Source organism: Capricornis sumatraensis, chromosome 2 (assembly GCF_032405125.1).
Source record: "Capricornis sumatraensis isolate serow.1 chromosome 2, serow.2, whole genome shotgun sequence".
Taxonomy (NCBI): Eukaryota; Metazoa; Chordata; class Mammalia; order Artiodactyla; family Bovidae; genus Capricornis; species Capricornis sumatraensis.
Genome location: NC_091070.1, coordinates 110,911,731 through 110,929,818, shown reverse-complemented (window position 1 = coordinate 110,929,818; position 18,088 = coordinate 110,911,731). Strand labels below are relative to the sequence as shown.

Sequence of the window (18,088 nt, the reverse complement as noted above, 5' to 3'; positions counted from 1 at the left end):
GCGGATACGAACTTCCGGCCCAAGGAGCTCCGGGCCATAGAGACGGATCCAGGGTTCGCCTAGAGAGGCCACTGCCGGAGAAGGTGGGAATTGAGGCTTCCGCTCAGCTGAGAGGCAAGATGGCCACCGCTGGGGGCGGCTCTGTGGCCGATCCGGGAAGTAGGAGTCTTCTTCGCCTTCTGTCTTTCTGCTTCCTACTGGCAGGTGAGGCCTCCCCTACCCGTGAGCTCCAGTCTGTAAGGAGAACCCTCCGGATCTGCCCAGCCGCGAGCGCTACCGCCTCCCATCTGGTCCCAGCAGCCCCTCCGTCCCCCCACCCTGTAAATCCTCTTTTTTTCGTTCCTACAACAGAAGTTCCCCCTTTGCCTGGACTTGAGGGTCCCTTCTCCCCCGCGGCAGGTCAAGTCTCCCGATTTCCTCTTCCAGGCCTCTTCTTGAACTTCCAGCTCAACTCTCTCCCACTTTGTCCGGATACCTCGTTTCCCCCACGGCCCAGCCACCCCATTCAAAATCAGAAAGAACAAGTGTTAAGAGTTCAGCTTTCTTTCCAATGCGTTTAGACTTTTAAGATGAAAGCGCCTGGTTCTGTGGGTGCATTGCGGCGCTAAGGAAGGTAGATGCCTTATTTCTTTCTCGGTTGATTCCACCGTAAACACGCGTCCCTGTGCTTCACCTCGGTTTGTCCCATTAATAAAGTGAGACTAAGGTAAGATATTAGTTCTTTTAACTGTTTATGCTGTGAAATAGTGACTCAAGGAACTTTAGGCATTTATACTGTGCACAGGTGTTTGCCTACACACATTTACTTTTTGGTATATGAGGCCCTAAAATGCAAACATGCTTGTTTATAAACATGATGATACCTTCCCCCAAATTGAGGTTGTTTGTGTTAAAGACCTCCAGAGGAGAAACTGGGCTTCCCTGTTGGCTCAGTGATAACGAATCCGCCTGCTAATGCAGGAGACGCTGATTAGATCCCTGGGTCGGTGAAGATCCCCTGGGGAAGGAAATGGCAACCCACTCCAGTATTCTTGCCTAGGAAATCCCATGGACACAGGAGCCTGGGGGAATACAGTCCATGGGGTCACAAAAGAGTGGCACTGGACTTAGTGACTAAACAACAACAACAAAGGAAAAACTAGCTGCCCCACACTGTGGGCACACACAAATTACTTACTGATATTAGATTAACTGGCAGGGTATATGGCATAAGTTTTCTCTCAGTTCTGTTCAGATTCCTGGAAAAATGTCTCAGGGAGACTTTTGTTGTTGTTGTAATCTATATTCTTAGACTGGCACCAGTTTATTAACTAATTAGTGATGTATATACAGAGTAGAAAAATGGAAGTGTGGTTTAGTATGCAACCAGAAGCAGGTACATCTAATGTTAAATGCCTTTGTTTTGATGAATCAAGTGTTTTCTCTTTAAGCTTCAGTGTCAGTTGCTTTATGATTTGTAGCAACCCTCTGTGGTACATAGCTGAGTGCATTTATTTGTTCCAATAATGTTCCCAGGAGGTGAGAAGGGTAGACATCAGTCCCATCTTGGAAAGTATGATATACCCAAAACCATTCAATCTAGTTGTGGTCTGACAGAGGCTATCACCAATGTCTTCCAATTTCTTCTTACGGTTTTTTATCTTCTGATCAGGTTTGTGCGAAGGAAACTCAGTGGAGAGGAAGATCTACATACCCTTAAATAAAACAGCTCCCTGTGTCCGTCTGCTTAATGCTACACATCAGATTGGCTGCCAGTGTGAGTTGAAATTGGGAACTGTGTTCGTGGCTGTTGACATTTCAGTCTGTCCCCTGGGTGTAATGATTCAAGTCTTGTGGGGAACCTCAACACAAACTAGGCGATGAGGGTAGTAAGTGGTAAAGAACCATTTGTCAAACCAGGCGAGGTAATTAATAAGAACAAACACTGAGGAAATACTACATGCTAAACTTCTTATATATGCATCTCATTTAACCATCACAACAACCTCATGAAGTAGCCCCCCCCCCCCCTCCCGTTATTACCCTCCATCTTACCAATATGAAGCAGAGACTTAGAGAAGTGAGTAACTTCTAAGATTGTCCTGCTGGTCAGTGATGAAGCTTGAATTTGGTGGTCTAAGTTCTAATCTAGGACTCTTAACCACCCAGTAAGTTAGGTAGAAAGCTATACTCTTTCTTAGGAGAAAAAGCCTCATATTCTCTGAAGTCCAGTCATCATCTGCACTCTGAATGCCCTTTTTGGAACCAAAATGAGCTTCTTTAAGGCAGTGAACCCTTTGAAGAAGAAGACATTGAGAAAGCCAAATAGTTGGAAGAGGAAATAATAAAGCATTTAAATTTGTCTTTATGTTTTATAAATGTGTCCCATGTCAACATGTTATGGTTGTAAAACTACGAGGGGAAAAAAGTTGTAATCAAAAGGCCGAATTCTCCAGTTCCTTGCTACTTAACCTGTTGCCTTCAGATTTTGTTTGTTGGATAGTAGCTTTGGTAGAATGTAGTTTTTGGCAGGGATGCAGGAAACTTAAAGTCAGATCTTGGCTTCTTCATCAAATTGGTTCCCCCTGAATCTGTTCATTCCTGTAAAAATGGTTGGAATATAAGTGCACAAAGCTGAAAGTCAGATCACCTTTAATAGATGTTTATTGGTGATGCTAAGTGCCATCTCAGCAGTACTTTGTAATTGTCTGAAACCTTCTCATTTGGTTGGAGAAAACTAGACACTGGAAATGAAGAACTTGCTTAAGGTGGCAATTACTGTTCTTCTACCCACCCATCCCTTGGCTATATTCTGTGTTAATTATCCACGTCCTTGTTACAGCAAGTACTGGGAGTGGGTTAACTGGTTCCAAACAGCTCCAAGTAAAATTTTTGTTGGACCTCGTTCTTAAACTAGTCTTGTGAGGAGAGGGGAGTCAGGTCCAGTGTGGACTGAGATCGGACTGTATTGCTGGTCTTGCTGGAACTCCACTTTAGTGCAAAAAGCTAGGCTCCCATCCTCCTGAAGCTGAGCTCTACAGTATCTCCTAGCACTGAGTCCTTCGGCTACATGTCCTTAGAGCAGCCCTGTGGGAAGCAAAGCAGTAGCCTGTGGAGATAAAGCTTGGAGCCAATACAGAGAGGCGAGAGGGGCGGGGCTGGTCTCTGGCCACTTCCTCATTAGGATCTTGTTTCCTTTTCAGCCTACTTATTTCTAAATCTTACTGCATATCTGTGCATCCTGAGCAAGCTACACCCTCTTAAATTTGGAGTAAAAGACCTAGGTTTGATTTTCTGTTTCTGATGCTGTTTCTATTGGACCCTTTTAAAAGTGCTCAAAAGGGGTAATCTATAGCTTTCTTTGCGTTCCTTTTCTTTAACTCTTTCCCTATGGTATGAGATACTTCCAAGTTATCCATAAAGCATCCTGAAGTAATATATGTGTCTGCTCCTGGCCTGGGGTGAACAGCCTAAGGTCTTTGGAGATGCTTGGTCCCTAGAAATGAGAGGACTTTAATATCAGCACATCTAATCTCTTTGAGGACCATCATTTGGGAAGTTCTGTTCTACAGATCTCCTTGAAGCTCTTGATTTAACCTTCCCCGAAACTGACCAAAAGCAAGTGAAGTCTTACCCAAATAGGGCAAAGGAATGGAGATCCATGGAGGCTATGAGGGCACGGAAGTCTGCACAAAGGAAGATTTAGTGCTGGAACTCCAGGCTTGACATCTAGAGCCTGCTGTTTCCTGGAGAAAACACATATTAAAAAACTTTGGTGTCTACTGCTACAGAATCTCATATGTAAGCCTTAGTGAGGTTGAGGGAAGAGGACAAGAAAATGAAGATCACAGAGCCTTTCTGACATTTAACAAGCAAGGCCTGTAATAAGACTTCTGAGCTCTTTTGTCCTCCATTTCTTCCTAGTAATCAGATGGAACCAGGGCAGTTCTGCCCTTCAGTTTCACTCTAGAGTTGGCTGCATTAACCCAGCGTCTTGTGACATTTTGGAAGTGGGGGGCAGGGGGTGGTGGTGGTGGTGAATAATCTGCAGAATCAGTGAGGCAAAGTCAGAATTGTTAGCTGTAGATGGTTTAATTTAACTCATTCTATCCTGGCAGCTTCCATTAGTGGGGACACAGGGGTTATCCACGTAGTAGAGAAGAAAGAGGACCTGCAGTGGGTGTTGGCTGATGGCCCTAACCCCCCTTACGTGGTTCTGCTAGAGGGCACACTCTTTACCAGGTAAGAACTCGGTGTTCCTGCTGGGCCAATGCATCCAGACAAGGGGAGAGTCAGTGAACAGTCTTCCAGCTTGTGAGTGTAAGCTGCCCTGGTCCTGCCAGGCAGGGGGTGGGTTGGTACTCAGAGCAAAAGATGTGCCATCAAAAGGAGTCCCAGTGACCTTGTAAGTAGAACTCTAGGTGCGTAAGGACCCCAGGAAGGAAAGGGATGTACAGAGATATGGTAGATGAGATGAAGCCTTGAGCTCAGATTAGGTCATAGTTTTCATGCAGAAGCTGAAAGACAAGAAATGAGTCAGCAGTGGTGATGCCCCTAATTCTGCATTCGTTTCCACCCTAGAGGGCAGGATGTCAGGCTGCCTGATAATCTCCCTGCCTTCGTTCATGGCATTGTCGCCCCATTCCAGGGATGTGATGGAGAAGCTGAAGGGGAGATCCGGCCGAATTGCTGGTCTTGCAGTGTCTTTAGCCAAGCCCAGTCCTGCCTCAGGCTTCTCTCCCAGTGTGCAATGTCCCAATGATGGGTTTGGTAAGCCCCTGTGGGTCAGGGCAGACTGCTGTCACCCAGAGCTCATCGTTGCTTCGTTCTCTGGGGGGTGGAGGTTATGAAGGAGTACGTGTTTGTGTATACTGTGAGCAGCTACCTCCCAAACATTTCTTTGTCTTTGCCACTCATCTCTTCTGTCTCCTGCTCCCCCATCCTCTGTTTACCTTCCACTCTCCCTTTCTGTCACATGTTCAGATCCCCAACTGGCTAGCCTAGGGGTCCCTGATGCCAGTGTCTGTTTTACTGTAGGTGATGAGAAGTTGATGCTTACTTCTTTTTGAGTCACTCCCTCCTTTGGAACTCTTAGTCCCAACCCTGTGATATCCTAGCCCTCCTCCCTTATCTGGTTTCTAAGTGCTTGGTGTCCCAACATCCTATCTCCTGTCCTCCCTTTCAGGTATTTACTCTGACTCTTACGGGTCACAGTTTGCTCACTGCAAAGCCTTTCAGTGGAACAAGGTGGGCGACGGCTTGGCTTATGAAGATTTCAGTTTCCCCATCTTTCTTCTTGAGGATGAAAATGAAACTAATGTTATTAAGCAGGTAATGACTCCGCCAGCTCTTAGCACTTCTTACTTAGAATTATTTGTTAGGCTCTCCTCCTGTTTGGAGGGAGCCTCATTGTACCAGTCTACCCTCTGAAAGGCCGTTGCCCCAAGAAGAGCCAAGAGGTTTATTTTTTTCATATTCCCCTCTCCTATTTTTCTTCTGCCTTAAAGTATAACATTAAAGGCTTTTAGACTAGAACAAAACATAAAGAATATTTAATATGAGATAAGCTGTAGAGCCATGATTAAGAACACTTTGTATGGTAAGAAAGAGCATTGGACTAGGAATTGAGAGATTCAGTTTAGTAATTTCTGAAGTTCTTTTTAGCTCTAGTGCTCTCTAATTCTAAGCTAATGTTCTCTAATGTTGATACACAGAGCAGTTAAGAGGTTTGTGCAAAAGTTTCATGGTGAGTTGATGTCCAGGCTGTCTTGAATTTGCTTTTTCATCTCCCAGTTTGGTGCTCTTTACAGCAAATCATACTAGAAACAGTGACCAAAGCTCCATATTGAGCCAGGCCATTTGGTATAGGGTAATTTCATCAGCCCCAGCTAAGTCGTTGAGTCTGTGACCCTTGGTGACTTGTTCTCTTTGACCTTATAGCCCCTGTGGTTGTGCCAGACAGGGCACAGTCCTGTAGCTCAGGGACAGATGTGGGAGCGGCTGAAGGATGGAGCCGGGCCCTCCTCCTCTTGGGGGTATGGGAGGGCCACTACAGCTCCAGCCTCACCGGGGTCCTTCTCCCCTTGTAGTGCTACCGAGATCACAACCTGAGTCCAAACGGCTCGGCGCCGGCCTTCCCGCTGTGCGCCATGCAGCTCTTCTCACACATGCACGCAGTCGTCAGCACCGTCACCTGCATGCGACGCAACCTCATCCAGAGCTCATTCACCATCAGCCCAGGTGAGGCACGTCGGGGTGAGCTGGCTGCCTGGGGTGGGCCAAAGGGGCGGCCAGCGGGCGTGGCTGAGACCGCTGTAGGGGCCGGGTGGGGTGGGCCGAGCAGGGGGCGCTGGGCAGAGCAGGGAGCACTGGGCGGAAGAACCGGAATGGTTCCACACAAATCAAGGTAGGTTGTCTCCAGCGGCAGAGAAAGTGACGTGGAAGAACGGAGCCAGGGAAGTGACTCGCAGAGTCTGCGGGGCCCTGGTCAGAGGCCGCCTCCGCAGCCGCCTTCTCCCTTACTGTGTTCTGTTCAGAAGTCGTCTGTGACCCCCTGTCCGACTTCAACGTGTGGAGCATGCTGAAGCCTATAAATACATCTAGGACGCTGGAGCCCGATGACAGGGTTGTAGTGGCTGCCACCCGAGTGAGTGTTGGCCCGATTGGGGTGGGCAGGACTGGCACAGAAAGGACGGGGTTATCAGGCGTCTAAGTTGCTACCGTGGGGAGCCTCAGACGGAGCAGGCTCTGGACTGTGGGCATCTAGCCATTGCCCCAGGGTATGGATGTTTTCTTGGCCAGAGCAGGGGAAGGGGGACTAGGGTCTGGCTCGAATTTCCGTTTTCAAAGTGTACCCCCTCTGCCTTGTCTGCTGCGCCCAGCTGGACAGCCGTTCTTTTTTCTGGAACGTGGCCCCAGGGGCTGAAAGCGCCGTCGCCTCCTTCGTCACGCAGCTGGCTGCAGCTGAAGCCCTGCAGAAGGCACCTGACGTGGCCACCCTGCCCCGCAACGTCATGTTTGTCTTCTTCCAAGGGGTGAGGGCTCTTTCGCTGGGGTGGGATGGCGGGAAGAAGCAGGTAGTAAAGGTGAGAAGGGCTGTGGTTTGGGGAAGATCTCAGCACTTGGTCTAGTTGTTATTCAGCTTCTGGAAAGTCTCCCCTTCAGGCTCCCTCATCACAGGAAACATTTGCACCCTGACCCAGAATTGCTAAACTGCCAACTCCCTCACTCCCCCACTGATGGAGTCTATTTTATTCTGTGGACCCAGGAGCCCTGAGGCTCCCGCCTCTCCCTACCGCCGCCACAGCCTGGCCACGGAGTAGGGGAACCAGCATCTGTGGCTGAGTGGGTGGAGGTGAGGGGAGAAGCAAGAAGCAGGCACATGACAGCTGGTGTCCGCCTTGGGCCTCTGCCACTGGTGCCCTCCCCATGTCTGGGCTCAAGAAGTCCTGAGACACACACATGTGAGGCCTCGCTGCAGCTGCGAGGCAGGGTAGGGAGGAGGGCAGGGTCGTGTGACTCGGCTGGCCGGCAGCTGAGATAGCGCGGACAGTAGTAGCCTTTGTGCCTAGAGCTCTGAGGATCTGGCCCCAGGTCACTGAGGCTGCCCTCATGCTATGGGATCTCTGTTCCCTTTCCCACCTGTCTGTGCCCCTCAGGAAACTTTTGACTACATTGGCAGCTCGAGAATGGTCTACGACATGGAGAAGGGTAGTTTTCCTGTGCAGCTGGAGAACATCGACTCATTTGTGGAGCTGGGACAGGTGTGTGGCACGTCTCCTCCCTACTCTTCTTTCCTCCTCAAAGCTTTCCCTCAGCTACTCCCTCGTCCTCACTGAAGGTGCTGCTGCCCCTTCCCTTGACTTCTGCTCCCACTCCTTTCTTCCTGGTATGGGCCAGAAGGGGAAACTTAACTATAAACGTTGCTCCTTCATCTTACCTCCAGGTGGCCTTAAGAAACTCACTAGAGCTTTGGATGCACACAGACCCCATGTCTCAGAAAAATGAAACTGTACTAAACCAGGTAACCTGAGCATCTCTCCCCCTCACTTCCTTTTTCAGCAGCTCAAAATATGGGCTTGCCCTGGCCTTATCCCCACCAGCCTCCAGGGCGTGTGAGACAGGACCTTAGGTTGGGTGTTGACTAAAGGGTGAACTCCCCACCTGTTCCAGTTCCCCGGGGAAACCATGAGCTCAGCTCTTGTCACTATTCCCTGGGATGGGTAGTTCTCTGATCATTCGGTACCTAGCGAACTATCACTGCCCACTTAGGACAGGGTGTGGGTGTCTCCTTTCTTCTCTGCTACCCCAGGGACCCAGCTGTCCTGCTTACCCTGCCCCATTCCTGGCTGTGTCAAACTCCCTACCCAAACTGTTTTCCACTTTTCTCACTTCTTGTTCAAGACCCTCCCTCCCTCAAAGTACAGCTATAGGTCTGTTTTGTCCCTGAGGTCCTCTGCCTGCCAGCCCAGCTTCAATACGCCCCGTGCCTCTTACAGCCTAGAGTGGACTACTGGTATGGCACTCAGCACTGTTTTGTATTATTTTTTTGCTCCTCCAGTTCTGCACAGTAAATTATAAGTAACACATCCGCGAAGACAATGTCCTGAGGACAGTTGGGTTTACCTATAAATATGGAAAAGAAAAAAAAAAAAAAAACACAGATCTCTTCCTTCTTTGTGTGGTGATTTAAACAGGATAGTAGATGCTGCAGGAAAATCCAGAGAGGCTTGATACCAAAAGGCTTGCAGGATTTAGATCCAGGTGGATTTAGGGCTGCTTTGAAAGTTGGGGAGTGTTGCAGGTCTGAGGGGCCTCCTGCTTCCTCCCCTCGCAGCCTCCGTCAGCTCATGCCCCTCCTCTCCCAGGTGGAGGCGCTCCTGAGCACCCTGGAGCAGAGCGGCGCTGCTGTCCCCACCGTCGTCCTCAGGAGACTGAATCAGTCCCAGCCTCTGCCACCGTCTTCTCTGCAGCGATTTCTTCGGGCACGAAACATCTCTGGCGTTGTTCTTGCTGACCACTCGGATTCCTTCCATAACCTGTAAGAGTTGCCCAGCCCGCCTCCTTGACATTCCTGAAGAGAGTCTGTTCTGCAGTTTGAGGTCCGCAGAGGAACAGAGTCCCTGTGTCGAGAGGAAGCCCTGCTCGCTCCTGTCCCCATGCCACCCTCTCCAGAACCGCAGGTCAATCTGTCCTCTTTGCTCAGTGTCCTGTTCTCATCTCACACGATCCTCTCGTTGGACTAGATGTTCATTTTAGAAAACAGTCCTCAGCTGAGCCCCTTCGTAGCTCGGTACTCCTAACCCGTTGTTCCACCTCCCCACGCTCTCCAGGGGCCCGAGTTCCCCAGGGCTGCCAGCAGAGGGCATCGTTAGAAATGCACAGTAGTGGTGATGGGGAGCCCGTGGCCGGAGGACACGGAGCTGTCCCTGCCCGGGGCTGGCCCGCGGGGGACACAGACGGTACTCACCCTGAAGTGTCATGTGTTCTTACTGTGTGGCAACTGCATGTGGTTCAGTGTGGGTATAAAAATGTTCCTGCAGCCGAGGGGGCTGCAGAGATTGGGGCAAGGCCATGCTAGTCACTTTCCTGCCAGACCTGACACCCCTAAACTGCCGCTAACTCGATGCCAAGGGCAATGGGACTTTACTCAGGCTGGACTGCTAGGCCCCCAGCCTCCCTTCCCTGCGTCCTACAGGCCAAGTGAGTTTCTTTTTTTTTGTTTAACTTTTCTTTTTTTTGGTGGTACTGGGTCTTTGTCGCTGTGCAGGCTTTCCTCTAGCTGTGGTGCGTGGGGACCACTCTGGTTGCGTGCGTGGGCCTTTCAGTGTGTTGTGGAGCACGGGCTCGAGGGCCCGAGTAGCTGTGCTGCCTGGTCTCTGTAGTTGGGGCCCCCGGGCTCTAGAGCACAGTCTCAGCGTTGGTGCGTGGTATGTGGTGTCTTCCTGGCCCAGGGATCGAGTCAGCATCTCCTGCACTGGCAGGCAGGTGCTTCACCACTGAGCCACCAGGGAAGCCCCCAAGTGAGTTTCTGAATCAAAATGCATAAGCTCTGGTTCTCCAGCCTCTGCCCAGTAGCACCTTCTCATTTATTTGGGGTGGTGACAGTTCCAGTACGTAAGATCAGCTTTCTTCTCCAGACCTATCTTCTGTGCTACTGTGTGGTGAGAGGTGATCCATCATTTGAGCACACGCTGGACTTGACCATGTGATCGACTTGATTCCTTGTGGGGCAGGCTATTCAGTGATGGTAGAGGCTGGGAGCTCTCTCCTCCTTCCTTCTCTTCTGAGATCTGCCTCCTTGGGGCTCCAAGGGGTATTGAGGTGGTTTAACCCTGTGTAGTGTTACATGTCTGTGGACAGGCCTGCTCGTCACCCTCTGCTCCCAGCCACCTTCAATATGAATGTGCGTGGAAACAGTCATACGATTGCTCTGATAATGTGTGGTAGGGTTCTCTCAGCCACCCTCCTGTATCTCTGACCCAAACGACACAGAAGTGTTGCTTATGTTTTAGGATCTCCCAGGAAGGCACAGGTTCTGCATTTTGGTCTCATTTGCCTCTTCTGTCTTGTCAGTCACACAAGGCTTTGTATTCAAGCACTCCCACCTGCATTCCTACCTCCCCAGCCTCTGCTCCTTCTTCAGTATGAAATCCTGATCTTCTCTCTCCCCTCATCCTCGGATGAGGAAAAATGAGACCCCGAGTTCCTACAGAAGGGACAGTGGAGGGAGGAAAGGGCCGGGCCCTGGCTGAGTGCAGCCAGGCTCATTCCGGCTCTCCTGGCAGCTATTACCAAAGCATTTATGACACTGCTGAGAGCATCAATGTGACCTACCCTGCAGGGCAGAGCCCCGAAGAGGACCTGAACTTCGTGACAGACACCGCCAAGGTAGCACCCGGGCTGGGGGGCGCATGGGGGCCACAGTGCACGAGGCTTACGTGTCAGTGCTGGGGGACAGGGAATCTGGGCCCCTCTGCCCCTCCCACAGGCTCTGGCAGGTGTGGCCACGGTGCTGGCACGCGCACTTTACCAGCTCGCAGGAGGAGCCAGCTTCAGGGACACCATACAGGCTGACCCCCACACGGTAGGAGCAAGTGAGCCCCGGTTCCTTTCTGTCTGTCTGCCCTGGTGGCTCAGACGGTAAGGCGTCTCCCTGCAATGCAGGACCTCTGGGTTGGGAAGATCCCCTGGAGAAGGAAATGGCAACCCACTCCAGTACTCTTGCCTGGAAAATTCCATGGATGGAGGAGCCTGGTGGGCTACAGTCCATGGGATCGCAGAGTTGGACACGGCTGAGCCACTTCCCTGGCACACAGTGGGCTCCCACGTCCTTCCTCCTGGTCCCCGTCTAGTCTCCCACACCTTGGCATCTAGCAGGCCTGGATGTGTGGGGGTGAGGACCGCTGATGCCCTGGGTGTTCCCCCAGCGGGCCTCATCTGTATCTTGTCACCAGCCACCATCTTCCCTACCCCAGTGTCTGGCCAATCTGGTTCCTACCCCATGACTGAAATCTCCACTAATAAAACTTTGCTTGGGCTCCAAGTCTCCCCCATATCCCCATCCTAGGTTACCCGCCTGCTCTATGGGTTCCTGGTTAGAGCCAATAACTCATGGTTCCAGTCTATCCTCAGGCCGGACCTCAGGTCCTACCTGGGTGAGTACCTGGTGTGGGGTGGAGTCCTTAACCAAGGGAAGGGATACAGAAAAAGTCATCATTTTGACTTAATCTTTACTTCTTTGTTTTTTCTATTTTCTTGTCCCCCGTTTTCCTTTCCTCCTCCTGAAATTTGTTGGATTCTCTTCTCTTGACTTTCTCTTCTCTGGCTGCTGCCAATCTTGGGCTCTCTCTCTGGCCCTGCCCATCTGCGCCTCCCACCCCCCCGCCCCCTCCCACCCACTGAATCCCCCCCTTTCCGTGTGGTCTCTGCCCAGGTGACGGGCCTCTTCAGCATTACATCGCTGTCTCCAGCCCCACCAACGCCACTTACGTTGTACAGTATGCCTTGGCTAACTTGACCGGCAAGGTGCTAGACCTTACCCGAGAGCAGTGCCAGAACCCGAGTCAAGTCCCCACTGAAAACAAGGATGTGAGTGGTAGTGGACATCAGAGGGGACCCCAGGGCCCCCTCCACCCCTCCTTCCGCTGGGACGGTTGCTGGATCTCCTAGGCTTGGTTGGACCCAAGGGATTGGGGTGGAGGGGTGGAAGGATGCAGCCCATTGAACTGGAGTGCTGAAGAGGCAGCACCCTGGGTCAAAACAGACTAACCACACGGTAAAGGGAGCGGGTGAGAGAGGTCTGCATCAGCCCCTTGCTGTGACCTGTGTCCTGTGCAGCTGTACGAGTACACCTGGGTTCAGGGCCCTTTGAACGCCAATGAGACGGACCGGCTCCCCCGGTGTGTGCGTTCCACGGTACGCCTGGCCAGGGCCTTGTCCCCTGCCTTTGAACTGGAGCAGTGGGGCTCTACCGAATACTCGACGTGGACCGAGAGCCGCTGGAAAGACATCCGCGCCCGGATATTTCTGATAGCCAGCAAAGAGCTGGAGGTGAGATAGGGAGGGTGGGTGGCAGAGGTCTCTTTGACCTCTCTCTATTGCCTCTTGTCTCTTACCCCTGCTAGCTCTCATTTGCCCCCAAAACCTGCTGCACACCTGTCCCTGGTCAGCCAGCATGCGCCATTAGGAAGCTGGTCCTCACGGACAGTTTGCTGATGTGTTCTTCCTGGCCGTGTGCACCCATGCAGACCCAAGGAGACAGTATGGAGCCCTTCCCCAGCTCCGCTCCCGCCCAGCACACCCACCTACAGAGCTAGAACGTCACTCTAATGCTTACTGAGCACCAGTCACAATCACGTTATTGGCCACCAGAGAATCAAAGTCATGGCCCTACCTTCAGGATGCTTAAAATCTAAGTAAAAAATGCAAAAGCAAGGACAGAGGTATTTTACTCCTCTTCCCAAATGGGGAGACTGAGTCCCCAGACTGGGGAGATGTTGCCTGTGATTGTTCAGTACTTGGTGCTTAGAGCCAGCCCTGCCTCCCCGCCCCGAGCAGTCACCACAGCTGCCCGGAGCTCTGAGAACACCTCTCTCCTTCCCTGCCCACGCCCTCCTGCAGTTTATCACCCTGATAGTGGGCTTCGGCATCCTCGTCTTCTCTCTCATCGTCACCTACTGCATCAATGCCAAAGCCGACGTCCTTTTCATCACTCCCCGGGAACCAGGATCTGTGTCTTACTGAAGAGGACCCCAGCTTTTCCTGCCAGCTCTGCAGTGTGCTTCCTAGATCATCTGTCCCACTGGGACATAAACCACTAGTTTGTCATGGAACCTCTCTGGGCCTGGCTCAGACTTGACGTTGACATAAAGCGGAACTGCCCGAAAGAGACAGTGAGAGATAACCGAGTCACCCACCGCCCGCATCTCCCCCTTCTTGTCTGCTCGTCCCCGTTCCTTCTTCCTTGCCCCTGCCTGATCCTGGGATGACAAATAGAAGCTTCCTGCTCCTGTCTGACTCCTGCCCCACGGTGGTTTAGAGCTGCCTGCCCTAACTTCCCCTTCTTCAGCGTCCGTTTTCTCTCTCCTTCCTGTCTTGTGCCTCCCCATGCTCCCTGCTCCCGCCTCTCCCTTCCTGACCAGGAAGGACATGAAGGGTTGAACGCCAGGAACAAATGACAAGGAAGCCCTCAGGAGGACAGGGCCATCTGTGGGCTGAGCCTTCTGTCTCCCTCCAGCTGTCCCGTCTCCAGGCCCTTAGATGGCACATCAAGGGGGTGTGCTGCCGAGGGGGGCATCCCACCTCCAGCCCACAGTACTTGGTTGTAATTTTTATTATGCTGTCATATCTATTTTTGTTTCCTTTTTTTTTCTGTGTGTGTGTGTGTGTGTGTGTGTGTGTGTGTGTATATATGTGTGTGTATGTAAATATATAAATAGCGAGTTTCATTAAAAGAGACTGCCCCACACAACCCGTAACATTACCTATTTTTTTCCCCAGCCCCCTGTTCAATGACCCTACGTTAGAGACGTAGAATTGCAACCACCGTGCTCTCTTCTCAGTCCCCAGAGGACCCCAGCAGTATGACTGTCAAAAACAGTCACTCTAGCAGAAGAGTTCCTTCTGGCCCCTGGTTTTCCTCTCGTGAGCGTGATGTGAACAGTGTCTTGCAACTCTGCATTCGACAGACATTTCTTTCCCTGTCTGAGACCCAAGCTGGGGTACAGAGATGAATGGAGTACAGCAAGCAGCCCTGACCCTTGAGTAACTCACATCTGGGGGGAAGGGAGAAACATACACTCACAACTAGGGGTAATAAATGGAGAAATCACAGCCTCTCCACAGTGCTCTGGCAGCACATGGAGGGCTTCAAGGCAGTGGTGGTGGCGTTTAGAAAGCTGCGGAGAGGAAGCACTTGGGCAGCGATTTAGAGCTCGCCAGATGTGGAAGCACAGAGCCAGGAAAAGGCATGGGTCACGTTTGAGGACTAGGTTGTTCAGTGTGCCTGAGCCATAGAAACTGAGGCAGTGAGGTTGCGGCAGGTCGCAAAGACGCTTGGGTGGCACGCTAAGCAGTCTGGGCTCTGTCAGTGGGCATGATGTAGACCAAAACGAGCAGTTTTACACTCTTCTAGAAAGGATCTCTGCGCTAGGGAGGTACTCGAATTCCCTGGGTCCTCACAGGCAGAATTCTGGAGTGTGGCAGAGCTGCTGGATGTTGCTGGGAAGGGGCTGAATCAGCTGAGCGTGGAAGCAAACCTGCAGGAGTGGCAGCTGAAGCCAGCCTTCTCCTCACTGCTGGCCAAGAGCCTGTCTCCAACGTGCGTGAAGACAGCAGAGATGGAAAAGAACGGGCCTTTTTCAGAGTCCTAAGCACCCCTCTTAGTTTCCTGATTGAACTATTTACCTTTGCAAATCCTGCTGAGAGGTGATTTTTCTCGAGGTTTCTTTCCCAGGTTCCCTCAGGGGACCTGTTTGGGGTTTGGGGCTGTGGGAGAAATAAACCCCGCTGCTTTCCCTCCACCACACCCCTCCCGGTTTGAGCTGGAGAGGCTGCTCCGTGCTGGCGGGAGCTGAGCACAGCTGCCACCATCGCCTGGGCCCACTCCACGCCTCCCTCGGCCAACAGGTCTCCCAGCGGACAGAGCGCTAAGCTCCCTCATCCTGCTGGCAGTTTCGGGAAGTGGGGAAGTGGCTGAGAACCAGTGAGGGGGCTGAACAGGGAAGCAGAGGGTTGGGAAGAATCAAGGGATAGGAGAGAAGGATACAGGATGTCAGTCCCCGCCACCTCGGGAGGAATCTGCAGCAAAGCTTGTCTTTCGCCTTCCGCACTATGCCTACCCCACCCTCCCTCCTCTCCCCGAAACTTACAAAACCGAAGCACATGGTTTGTGGGCTCCATGGAAGGGGCATAGACCCTCACTGGGGTCCCCTCTCAGACCACAGTCTGACTCCTCCCCTGGCTCCTCCTGTGTCCCGAAAACCACACAGGACTGACCAGCAGCATCGTAAGGCCACAGACTTAACTCCTTAGCCTCCTCCTCTCTCTCCGTCCAAGGCCTTGCTCAGCCCTGTGCCTTCTGAAATTTGTCATCCCTTCCCCGCACCTTGCTCACAGGGCTTCCCTCCCTGCCTCCTACCCACTGCCAGCTCACACTGCGCCTCCTCCACCCAACCCTCGTGCACAGTTGAGTAACTGACCACCCTGCTCCGGGGCCCAGTCTGTCCTGTCTCCCCTCTGTGACACCTGGTCCCTGGAAACTAGACCGAAGGCTCTTCTGTTCCCTAGTTTCTCTTTCCCAGCTTCTCCGAGTAGAGGCTTTACTTTCCTGTTTCTAACGTCTGGGTCACTGCTCCCAGAGGCGCACCCTGGGAGGAGGTATTCCCATCCAGAGTCTGGTGTTCTGCACCAACATCCCACCTTGTTTAAAAGGACTTTGTTTCTTTCAGGGACCATATAATAAGACCTTAGGAATTGTGTTTATGGTCTAACTCATTTGATAGATGGGGAAACGGCAGCTCAGAGGAGTGACGTGGCTTGCTGAAGGCTCCACAGCACATTAGAGCTGTGTGAGACATTTCTTATATCTCCACTGGCAGCTACAGCGGTAATAAACATTTATTGAGCCTGACAGGGGGCAAGGCACTCTGTCCCAGCATCATAAAAGGGTATGAGATACGGCACCTTCCCATAGGGACTTGGGATCCAAAGTCTCGATGGCAGCATGGGATAAATAACCAGGCAAGGCAGCATTTGCTCCGTGCAAAATCCGTGCTGTAAACAGGTTCTACCTGAGTTCAGAGGATGGAGGGTTTGCTCTGGGCAGCCTTGTAGGGAGGAGTTTCAAGTTGTGGGAAGGGCTCAGGACCAGATTTTCTGGAGTGCCTCCAACGCTCTGTGTGACTTTGGAAAGGGCACTCCCCTCTCTGGGCCCCAGTGTTTTCATCTGTGTGCAGTCAGACCAGGCTGTCCTCTGAGGCCCTGCCCGGCTCTGGCCGCCTCTCTTCCCTTTTCCCTTTCATCTTAAACCCCTCAGAACAGGGGATGGCTTGAAGGGTTGGCTGATTCACGAGCTTTCTGAGGTGGTTAGAAAGTTCTCCCATGGGAGAGGGAGGCCTTGGTGGGGGCTGGGTGGGGGTGGGGGGGCTGATCGCCCTCTAACACAGGGACAGATGACTGTGGGTAGTGGCGCAGCGTGGTAGAAATGCCATCCTGAAACTCAGCCTCCCCATCTCAAAACAAGCTTGGTAGGGGTTGCTGAAGTGACCTTTGGGAAGCAGAGAGCCTTGGAAGGTCAGGGTCAGGTGGGATTTGATTTCTTCCGGAGCCCCACACTCAGAAGGTAGAGGGGCTTGCACGTAGCTGTGGTGAAGGGGGCAGCTGGAGCCCCTGTCCCCATCCAGAGAGGCCGTGGAGGCTGGAGGGGAGGGGGCACCTCAGGAGGCCTGAGGAGATGATGCAACTGTGAGTAACTGTCACCAGCGCTGGCTCTGGCCGGCTGGCTGCTCAGGGGCTGCGGGCCAGGACCCCAGAGTCCCCTCCTTCTTCCCCCATCAACTGAGGAGGAGTTAGAGAAACTGGAGGGAAAGAAGGAACAACAGAGCCGAAAGGACATCTGGGAAAAGAAGAAAGGAGGGAAGGGCAAGTGGCAGTAGGCAGTCCTCATTGGGCTGAAGGAGGGAAGGAGCCCAGGAGCCTGCGAGGGAGCTGAGCCTGAGGGGAGAGAGGCCAGGCGGGCGGGCGGGCGTGGCCAGGGGGAGTGGGCGCAGAGCTGGTGGTGACAGATGGGTGGACACAAAGAGGAGGGCTTGGGGGAGACAGATGGATGGGGGAGGGGGTAGGAGAGGCGGCGGGGGGCGGGGGGGGTGGGGTGGGCAGTGGTCGGAGGAAGCCCTAATGAGATTGAGGATGGGCTCGGAGCTGGGGAGAGGTGAGCAGAGCGGAGGGAAGACAAAGGCGACAAGGCCTAGGGGGCCCGGGAGTGAGAGAGGGCTCAGGGGCTTCCAGTGGGCTGGCGGCAGAGAAAGGGACAGATTGCGCTGTCCGCCAGGGTGGTGGAGACCCGCTGTCACCTCGGGGCACAGAGGGGTGGAGACAGGGAGACAGAGGGAGAGCTCCTGGAAGCAGCCAAGGAGGGAAGGAAGGAGATCCGAGACAGCCGCCGCTTCCTAGGCACACAGAGGCTCCAGCCCAGAGGCTCCGTGACCCCAGCACAGCTGATAACAGCCCTGCCCCCCAGCCACTCCTGGGGGAGGGTCGGGCGGTGTGGCACAGCGAGGGTTAATGCCGTCTGCTCTCCCTGCCAGTCGCTTGCCTGGTTGGGTCCCCAGGGCTCCCCACATATGTCACCCCCTCTCCTGCCAAACCCACGGCTTCCAGCTCCTCCAGGCCCTACCCCCACCCTCAAGGAGCAGGCCCCTGCCCCTGTGTCTTCTCTACCCCACCCCCTTCCCCCCCCCCCCACCTACCTCACAGGCCTGCAGTGTGGTGATGAAAAGAGATAGTGAGCACCAATCTGAAAAAAGGGGATGCCTTATAAAATGCAAAACAGCAATAAAGCCACAGAGCCACACACCCTCCCACCCCCATCCCCATCCTCTTGCCCCCC

General features: G+C 52.8%; 1 protein-coding gene across 4 annotated transcripts; it reads left to right on the top strand.

Annotated features, from left to right (window-relative positions):
* The first annotated feature begins 99 nt into the window (after positions 1 to 99).
* NCSTN (nicastrin) lies at positions 100 to 13,901 on the top strand. Of its 4 annotated transcripts, XM_068963338.1 has the most exons (17): positions 100 to 204; positions 1,652 to 1,756; positions 4,098 to 4,221; positions 4,628 to 4,749; positions 5,165 to 5,310; positions 6,069 to 6,219; positions 6,516 to 6,625; positions 6,861 to 7,013; positions 7,638 to 7,742; positions 7,925 to 8,002; positions 8,847 to 9,019; positions 10,767 to 10,869; positions 10,970 to 11,065; positions 11,549 to 11,636; positions 11,915 to 12,069; positions 12,319 to 12,531; positions 13,102 to 13,901. In XM_068963338.1, exons 1-17 carry the CDS (start codon positions 120 to 122, stop codon positions 13,222 to 13,224), a joined length of 2,130 nt encoding a protein of 709 aa, XP_068819439.1. In that variant the 5' UTR covers positions 100 to 119; the 3' UTR covers positions 13,225 to 13,901. The 4 variants fall into 4 exon arrangements, with proteins under 4 accessions (XP_068819439.1, XP_068819446.1, XP_068819453.1 ...); XM_068963345.1 differs by lacking the exon at positions 10,970 to 11,065; XM_068963352.1 differs by lacking the exon at positions 12,319 to 12,531.
* Positions 13,902 to 18,088: the final 4,187 nt, after the last annotated feature.